The sequence below is a fragment of the Crocodylus siamensis genome, chromosome 3 (genome assembly GCF_052110815.1).
Source record: "Crocodylus siamensis isolate JL-2025a chromosome 3, ASM5211081v1, whole genome shotgun sequence".
In the NCBI taxonomy this organism is placed as follows: domain Eukaryota; kingdom Metazoa; phylum Chordata; order Crocodylia; family Crocodylidae; genus Crocodylus; species Crocodylus siamensis.
Genome location: NC_143397.1, coordinates 200460593 through 200470704, shown reverse-complemented (window position 1 = coordinate 200470704; position 10112 = coordinate 200460593). Strand labels below are relative to the sequence as shown.

General features: G+C 41.1%; 1 protein-coding gene across 1 annotated transcript in view; it reads right to left on the bottom strand.

The window, feature by feature from the left end:
- Nucleotides 1-1309: 1309 nt before the first annotated feature.
- XKR9 (XK related 9) overlaps nucleotides 1310-10112 on the bottom strand; it is a 28604-nt gene continuing 19801 nt past the window's right edge. Inside the window, 3 exon segments of the mRNA XM_090040149.1 lie at nucleotides 1310-6597; nucleotides 7225-7448; nucleotides 9770-9861. Of these exon segments, the coding sequence (XP_089896275.1) occupies nucleotides 5960-6597; nucleotides 7225-7448; nucleotides 9770-9861 (954 nt within the window). The 3' untranslated portion in view covers nucleotides 1310-5959.

Genomic DNA, 10112 nt, shown 5'->3' with positions numbered 1-10112 from the left:
AACCAGGCAGATACCTGCAGTCTCTGCTGGAGCTCCAGCTAGGGAGTAGAGGGGAGGGACCAGCTCTGCTGTGGAGCAGAGAGCCCCCCGCCCAGCCCAGAGAGCAGGTCAGGATGCTGAGGGAGTCTGGTTTAATTTAAAGCAGCAAGGGGGCTGGGACAGACATTGCATAAACCGGTTTGACCCAAATCAGTTAAGTCTGGTACTACATTCAACCAGGTTCATCTCAGACCAGTTTCAGCCATTTTCAACCCAGTTTATGTGCACTGAACATCTGTTCTGTTACGGGTTTAAACCAATGTCCAGGGATCCTGGTTTTCTCTGATTAAAAATTGCAAATTCTCTGATTAAAAACCAAAATCCATGATTAAAATTTAAGACCCCACACAGCCCCCACCCAGCGCTGCTGGTGCCCCACACTCCCCCCCCCACAGTCTCATTAGCCCTCCTGATGCCACTCGCAACAGCCCCCCAGACCCAGACATGCAGACACTGACAGCCACCCCAGCAGGTAAGTGTGTGGGGGGGGGCAAGGGGCAGGGCATGGCAGGGGAAAGGGAAGGTGCTGGGGGGAAGCAGTTCAAGAAGAGGGGGAGTATGCCCCTGTGCCCACTCCCAGGAGCAGGGCCAAAGGGTGAAGGCAGGGGTGCCACTCTGTGGGCCACACACATGCTGGTTGGCCTGACATGGGGTTCGCGTAGAGAGGCCACCACCGCAACTCGGCCACTGCACCCTGTACTACCATCCCACGGCCACCTGCATGGCTTTGTGGGCAAGGGGCACAGGGTGTAGCAGTGGCAGTGTAGTGGCAACCACCGTGTGCAGGCTATATACATGCCGCCTCACGAGGCGTGGAATAGGGGGCTTGCACAGCTCTGAACACTGCTCTGCAATGGCAGCAGGAGGCTTTGTACACACCGGCCATCACCACTGGCATGGCCCTCCAGGTAAGCAGCAGTGGCCACCGTGTGTGAGCCCCCCAGTCCCCCACAGTCACCATCCCTTGCTGCCACTGCAGAGCCGATCACACAGCTGTGCAGCCGGCCACATGCTAGTCTCCCTCTCCCTCCCCTTTGCAGTCGCCTGGGCAGCATGTGTGCGGCCCATGCGTAGCGGGCACCACCACACCACACCCCATATTGCTTGCCCACAAAGCCCCCTACAGAGGCACCCCTGCCCTTGCTACCTGGCTGTGCTCCTGGCTGTGGTGTGCTGCCTGGGGCCGGCAGCACCCCCCGCTCCCTCAACCCCCAACCATCTTCCCCAGCCCTGCCCCACAGCCCCACTTACCTATAGGCTTTAGGGACAAAGGACGAGTCTGAGCCTGAGCCCAGCCTTGACTGACTCAGAGGCTCAGGCCCCACCCTTCCCCCTCTCCTTCTCCCTTGGGGCAGGGCTGGGGGTTTCCCACCCTTTCTGCTATTGGCTCTTGCAGGCTGGAGCTGTGCCAGCCTGCAGGAGCTTGTTGCAAAAGCGGAGAATCTGTGGATTCCTCTGTTGAAAAGGGAAATCTGCGTTTTCTCCAATAAAAACAGGGAATCCGTGATTTTCTCTGTTTTTCCATGGGAAACAGAAAACCTGGCTCCCTGGTAATGTCTGTCCCTAGCCAAGAAGTCCTATGTCATCTTCCCTGCATCACCAGTCTACATTGTAACAGTAGTCACTTAAAATCTAAAAATAGAAAAAAAATCACACAGCCTGTCAATAAAACAGGAGAAATCTGACCTGCAAGGGATCTGTATTAATGTTAGAAAGAGAAATGTAAGAAACTATGGGATTTCAAAACAATCCCAAAAATTATGGCTTGGAGAAATGGGACTTGTGGGACTGTTGGCCTGAACTCCTACATGCCTCAATGCACTGCAAAAAATATCCTGTGTTGCCTTTTGTCTTCATCAAGAGATGACATGGGCAAGCTGCAGTGTTTACCAATAATGCACTTGGGCTTCAGCCAACATAATCATGTATAGTGAGGATGACGGTAACATAAAGACCTGGTGAGTATATTCTGTAAACATGGTAGTGCCATTTGTTATTAACTGGCAAAACTCAGGGTGGCACAACTTTCATGTATAAAAATTTTGGAAAAAGTCAGCTATGTTTTATGGAAATGTCCCACATCATTAACAGATGTTGACGCAGCTAGGAGACAATTAAATGAATTTTGTTCAGAATGAGTAAGGCAGGAGACTTATTACTCCCTTTGAATGTAAGGGAGGTGAGTAGTTCACTAGAGAGAGTTAAGGTATGGTCTGAATAATCGTGTAAACAAAAATCTAAGAAGAGACTTGGAGAAGATGGTTGAAGCTGATCATCTTAGTGATAACCTTGAGAAAACAAATTCTTTAGAAGTGGGTGAGTTTGTCCTTCACAAACTGTGTGGACTGTATCTGTAGACTAGGAAGATACAGAAGGTGTCTGCTATCCCGGGCACATTCATCTCAGTCTTCTTTATATCTCTGTACCTCCTTCTCCAAGAATTGTCCTACAACTACTTATCCAACACTGATGCAGTCCACTTTGTCTTCATCCTCACCTCCATCACAACTATCATGAATGGCCCAGTCCATGAAGAGGAGTTGAAGACACTCAGCACTTGGTTCTTAGTGGCTGCTTAACACCCTGGACGAGCAAATACCGCAACATATTTTTCCAAGTCTGTAAGTCCTGGACATATTACTGTCCTAGGCAGACAATAATTTTAAAATTTTAAATGAACCTGATGCTCACTAAACATCATTGCTCTGTCACTTAAATGTTTGTTGCATCTCAGTTTGTTCTCCTGTATAATTTGTTTTACATAGTGTTGTTCTACTCATCTGTAAATTGCTGAGTAGGCTGTGGATAATACGGAAATAAATAACAATACTAGAAGTGATAGGACTATATTTAGATTTTTCTAGAACTATAAAATTGAAGTTTTTAGAGCAGAAATGTTTGATTGCAACTCCTTCTTTTCTTTCTCATTAGTTTTTCCCATCTATGGCTTCTCTTCATATTTTTTACAATATTAATTTAATGTGTGGGAACTAACTAAAAGGTAGAACTCTAGTGATGATCCAATTTGTGGTTTTAACATGAGGTAACAGATTAGGCTTAGGATTTTTAGTCTGCACTTTGATAGACCAAAAAATGTGGAAACTATAATTTCATATTCTTCATCAGGATTTTACCTTATGTTATTTACCAAGTTAGCAAATACATTGTACACCCTTCCTCTAGTGAAGACATATCCTCAAGGGACCATCTGCAATTCCATTTAAAATTTCACTGATTAGTCTGCCTGTTTTGCTCTGCATTTAATACAAATCCGTAAAATATAAATAGACTGAGCAGTATTGATAAGTTTTCCTAACGGTGGATGAAAACTTGCGGTGGCTCCCTATGTATGACAGGTGTCCTTGTATGGAAGTGTTCCTTAAATGAAGCCTTCAGTCATTTAGTCCTCTCAACAAATGGTAGCCTGGGGCAAGCATGCTTCTGTATAAACGCTTGCAAGATTGCCAAGAATTACAAAATGGAAAAAATAGTTAGAATGGTGGTGGTAGGGGGTGTTAGTCTGAATGAGCACATGGTTCCATGCATTTGCCAGAGTTAAGTCAAACTGCATTATGCTGTATAAAGTCCATCATTTTCAAGTTTGCTTCAAAAGAATACATAAAGGGTGACTAGGTTGAGAGAAATATAAGTCTGAAAACGTTTTGGCTAGCCTTAAGTTATGTGCATGCCCTGAACTCAGAGTTAAAGTGAACTTTAGTATTCCAGTGATCACCCTGTGGTACTGTCTTCATAAATTTTCTCTGTTTATAGAGTGCTTTGGATGGCAGGCAATTCTTTGTTGAAAGTTAAGTGCTCTTTTATATGAATAAATAAAGAAGGCTTTGGTTTGAATTAATACATTATTTTGACAAATGTTTATTGGAAACCCAATTATGGCTTCATAAATCAGTGCTATCTGTGGTCCATCAGGTGAGCTCACCCATGCCATCAGATGTCACACTGGATAATAGTAGGATAATTAAAAACAATTCCACAGCATTCTCTTCCTGTTGCTCAGGTCTGACAGTAGTCAAAACAGGAAGAAATTGTTTATTATTTTTTATTTAACTTATTAAAATACTTGTTGCAAGATGTCATGGCTGTATTTAACAAAAAAAACCCATTTGTTTTCAGTTTGCAGTTAGATTAAAATGACACGGTCAGGTATGAATCAGGAACTGACTGACAGATGAATTTTAAGAGCTGTCCAACAAGAAAGGGGAATATGTAATATCTATTTGAACTTTACAGTTGGGTAAAATTTTGGGTTTTGTTTTGTTTGGGTTTGTTTGTTGTTTGCTACATCAGAACAAAGATAGAGGAGGAGACACAGAAACAAGGAAACAAGAACATTGATAATGCACCCCTTTCAAAAAACCAACAGTTCCTTTAAAAAATATCCTCTGTAGGAGGAAAACAGGAGAAATTTCCAGCAAGTGAATTTCTGGGGCACAGTGATTGGGCCCCTGATATGCCTGCCCAGGTTTCTTCATTTGCAGATGCATGCCCCATGTCAGAAATCCTGGGTACACCTCTGCAAGTGGGGTTTTCCCATTTGCAGAGATGCTCCGCAAGTGTCCTGCAGGAGCGGGAGCAACAGGCGTCTGACCCTGTGGGATGACAGATGACATCTGATTTGCCAAGTGAAGTAGAGCAGCTGTGTTAAAACAAATCCTGGCAGAGCTCATCTGTTTCATTTGGCAACATCTGTTTAGACCCTAACTGTATTTGTGAATCTTCATGAATGAAGGACCAGAAAGGAGAAAGCCAAGGAAGCAAGGACTAACTAGATGGAGACCTAAACAGGATGCTCAGTCTTTCCAATCCAGATTTAAAACTCTGAGCAATCCCCTGCCCTCAATTTTATTCAAGAAAAAACTCAGCTATTAAATTCTGTTCCTTGTATAGTATTTTTTTTATTTCACACTTCAAAACCTGAACTGAGAAATTTCCCAATTTCACTTTGTTTTCTGTAAGCAGATAGCCCAACAGCAACAGTATGTCAGGGTGACTTTTCTTTTGTCTAGTGACAAAGGTCATATTCCTGTATACCAGGACTCTAGACTTCCCTGTGCAGAGACCAGCTGTTAAGGGTCAGACCTAAAATCAGTTGAAGACAAAAACTTCAAGCCAGGCATTCATTCCCCTATATGAGCCTCCATTCTCCATTCATAAGCCATTCAGAACACTGGTATACCAAAATCCACCATGAAGGTATAGGAGGGGGATGACAAAGCAGTGACAAAGGAGACAAGGTGGCATTGTTATTAGAGTAGTTGGAAGATACAACAATAGAGCGCAGCTATTCAGTTGTTCCTTCTGGCAAGATTCCTCTGAGGTCATCAAGTACGGTCGTTCTACCAGAGAGAATAATCCAGGAAAGGGTTTCAGGATTTGCAACCTCCCTCACCCAGTGAACATACATACTTCTTGCACATGGCCAGGTGGGCAGGAATCCTGCCCTCTGTAGGCAAAGATGATACATGACAACCGTTGGCCATTTCAGAGAAAGCTCAGTCCTTCTCTCTGGTGAAAAGTAATGTGAGCCTTGACTAAAATTGAATCTAAGAAATAAATAGAATTTGTTCTTAATAGGAACAGTAACTTGCTGCTGTTTTATTTTTCCTACTTTTCCAATGAATTATAAGAAAATAAAATAGGATGTTTGGTTGGAGGTAAGTTAGACTGTTCATTTTGACTAACAAGTGTTCATTGTACAGAAGCTTTGCTTAGTATAGTCACACAAGAGAATCAATAATAATTCATAACTGATGACTGTTAGCATTCTCATCAGAAATTATTTACTGGAAATGTTTACTAAAAATATGAGAATAATGACAGAATAAGTGAATAATGGACAGTCCAGTCCATATTGCTTTGATTTGCAAACATTTTAAGAAGTCACATAATTCCATGCTGTTCATTGCATTATGAAATTGGTAATTCTACTGACTACAGCTTTTTCTCCTGACATTCCATCAGCTTCACCTGAAGCTCTATCTTGTTTGCCATAAACAGTGGAGTGAAAAATCCTATAATAAACAACAAGAAAAATAATACCTAACACTAGAGTGAAGACAATTATGATGCTCACAGCTTTAGAATGTATTTGATTGATAACCAAAGGCTTCCAAACCAAACATATGTACAATATAACTGAAGTTAAAAGCACACGAACAGTATAATAAACAGAAATATCAACCTTTGTCTTTTTCCCCTTAATGTTAAAATAGGTAAAAGTTAGAATGATTCCAACAGTGATTCTGTATAAATATTCCATCCTCTTAGATTTGCAAAACAGTGTATGTTGTTTCAAAATCCAGCAGAAGCTCAAGATCCAAAGAAAAGTTAACAGAATTAAAGAACTTTTGAAATTGAGCACTGTGGTCAGTGCAACACTAAGTATCCATGAGGTCAGTGTGAACAGTTTATAGAAGAAATATATTAACTTGGGAATGACTCCAAGTTGATTTTTATCAGGCGGAGATTTTCATAATGATACCTGATAGTCAACAGTTGCCCAGGAAATACTGCAGAAAAATGTAATGATACAAATAGCTAAATAAAACATAAAAATAAATGTTACTGTCAAGAAAAACAATTCAAATATTTTAATTAAAATATTCTTTACATTTGAAAGAAACATTGGTCCAGTGATTTAGGCACCAGTTTAGTACTGGAGAGATTCAGGTGCAATTCCTTTCTTTACCTTAGACTTCCTGTATAACTTTGAACAATTCAGTTCTCCTCTATGACTCAGTTCTCTATCTTAAAATGACAATAGTAATACTCCTCTCCTTACAGTGGTGTTGAAATGGTAATTAAATTATAGATCATGAGGTGTCCAGTTACTGAAAATATATAAGTAGCTTATGTAAATATATTAAGCAAGCAAAAACAAAGTAGACTGCAGTGAAATGGTTCAGTTGCTTACCTCAGTGGTTTTAACTTTCAAACACAATATAATGTTATTGTTAAATGTTACACACTATATTTCTTTCTAAAAAATTCTTTCTAAAGTTTCTAAAAAGTCTTAGAAAAATAGATTTGCCAATAGAGGAGATTATTTAACTAAATAAAATCATACTAGAATCTGACTGGAAACATGTTAAAGCGAAGACTTAACTGCTTAGTGGAGATTTCATTTTCAACTTACAGATGAGAGAGAGAGAGAAAGGGACTTACACTGAATGACACTAGTTTTGTCTTCCTCCACCAGTATGTAAATCTGCAGAAGGAGCTGGGGTGTCATTTCTAGGAAAATTTTAAATACCCTGAGCATACTAATATCAGTCACTGCATCAATGGCTTGTTTATGAATGTCACTGGTAGGACTTCCAGACAATTTATCTTCACAGCTGTTTTGTTTAAATGCAGCCTGGAAGCCACATTTCAATGCAAAGTAATATCTAGAAAAAAAGAAAACATGGTCAGCATAGGTCTTGTTAATAGCAGAAACTAAATTGTGATTTTATTTCCCCATATCTTACCAAAATTAAACACACATTGACTAGAATAGAATGACATTTTTCTGATAAATGAATTTGCTGATTTTAATTTCTATAAATGTGACCTATTTCTGAAGTTTGCCTTTGCTATCTTCTCAATTCCCTGTTAGGGTGACCCTTTCATTCACTTTTCCTACACTCAGTAAATATGCAGATGTGAACATACAAATTGGAGATTGGAAATATCCATAGCATGCATTTCTGATGTGCGTATCAAGGCTAATTATACACATGTGCAGGGGTGAGGAGGTGGGGTTTAATTAGACTGGTTCCCAGACAGCCACTCTAATTAAAATGGCTCACTGTCATGTGTCTTAAGCTCCTGAACATTTCAAATGGCCATGGGAAACTTTATCTAAAAGCTCATTCAACAAGGTTTACATAAAGTGTCCCTGCAGCCATTTTGAAATGTGCAGGGGCTTAATACGTGTGACAGTGAGACAATGCTGGAGCGTCCTAATTAGAACATGGAACAGACTTGATGAATCAAGTCTTCTCTATTGCATTCTAATTAGACTGTGAATGAGCATGTCTACAGCCAGCCAGTGACTTACACAGCAAGCCTGGGCATACTTTTGAAAGTAAGGCCCTAATTCTTTAAGCTGCCTTTTTCTAAATACCCAGAAAATCTTTCAATTCCAGAAATGACTCTTAGGATACATACATTTCCTAGGATGACAGATTTCATGACCTGAATGGTATAATATGATTAAACCATATTCTTTGGCAAGTGAGTGCACGCAAATGATTCCTTTGTCTTAAGGCTTAACAAACATTAATTTAGGGGGTGGGGAGGGAAACCTAAATGAAATTATACACATGCTGGAACTCGTTTGTTCTGACAGATTTATATTATGGTTTGTGAAGATCTTTTAATGTTCAAGATATCTGCATTGCCACGTGAGAAATCTAGGTCTTATGCCCCATATCAAGTAATTTGTTTTTCAGGTCAAGAAGAGTTGGAAAAGTATACAAAGCTCTAGATAATTAAAAAACTAACTCTTGCTGAACAGGGTAGTCTCGCCAGTCCTTCATGGTAAACATGTGACAATGGCCGCAGGCAGAGATAGGACTAGAACCCAACCTAACTGATATCAGTGTAGATTCACTGTCTCCAATGAAGTGAGCTTCCAAGCCGGCTCCATTTTGGAGGCAAAGAAGAGTGGGGAAAACCTTGCCTATACCCGCAGAGCTCACTCTAGAACAGGGTCTAAGGACTAATTGACTCTACTTCTTGTAGAACTGCTCATCACTCAGCAAAGATCTTTCAGATCACAAAAAAGAAAATCCCCTAAGAAGTATCCACTTACACCTCAACTCTGTCACATTCCTCAACTGCTTGTTTGCTGGTCTCTGCCTTTAGGTGGCTACTGACACCTGGTGCACAGATAGTTTCATCATCACCACCCAATCATCATCACTGGTTAAGTTGCACATATTCTACTTCCATATCCCTGGAACTTACTCTTGTCCTATGAACTTGTTCTGACTCATTTTCTATAGCAGAGGGTGGAAAAACAATCATCTCACTAGGGAATTAGCTCTTATTTTGCCCATCTTTCTGGTGTTTTGCATCCTAGAGTAAGGTTTTTCACATCTGAAGAGATGCAGCTAAATTTTAGCTTAGTGTTTCGCAACAGAGTGTCCCTAAGTTCCAGGACTGTATGGAGGGGTGTCATCAGGGTAAAAAGGTGGTCACCCCAGCAACCCAGGATGTCCCATTGTCTCTGATATTGACACTATCAAAGGGGAAGTTTCTGGCTACGCTGACTCTATCCTATTCCCATATGTACCTTAAGTACATCTATGACATCTTCATTGTTTGGACACATGGGAAGGAATCTCTAGTCTAGAGAAATTTCACCAGGACTTTAACAACTTCCACCCCTTCATCAAACTAATTCTGGATACTCCATTCAGCAAATTCAGTTCCTAGTCACTGAAGGTCTGGAATGGCCTCATTGCTACCACACTGTACTGGAAACCAACTGACTGCCACAGCTACCTTAATGACACCAGCTTTCATCCTAAGCACACCACAAACTCCATCACCTACAGACAAGTTCTATGTTATAACTTATCTGCTTGGATCCCACCAGCCAGGATGCATGCTTTAAGGAGCTGGAGCAGGGATTCCTACAATTATGTTACAATCCCAAAACTGTAGCCACTCAAATCAACAAGGCCAAACTGACCTTGCTCTGACCTGCTACGATACTAACCCTAGGACAAGGGCACCAGAATTTCTTTTGTTGTCACCGACAGCCCCAAGCTTGAACAGCTTAGACACATCATTAATGGCCTCCAACCCCTCCTGGAAAAAGACAACTATTTAAAGATAGCTATGGCAGCAAAACTTTAAAAAACAACTTGAACCGAAAATTTCAGAACAAGAAATCATCCACAGATTGGATTGTGTTAAGTAGGTTTAAACAGACACTATGGATTCTTATCCCATTAGCTGAATTAGCTTTTGTGACTTCTTTGTTCCTATGGGTTGATGCTTGTTTGCCTCTCCCAGCCCTGCCCCCTCCCTTCTGTCCTCTCCCTCCCTGCCCTAAATTC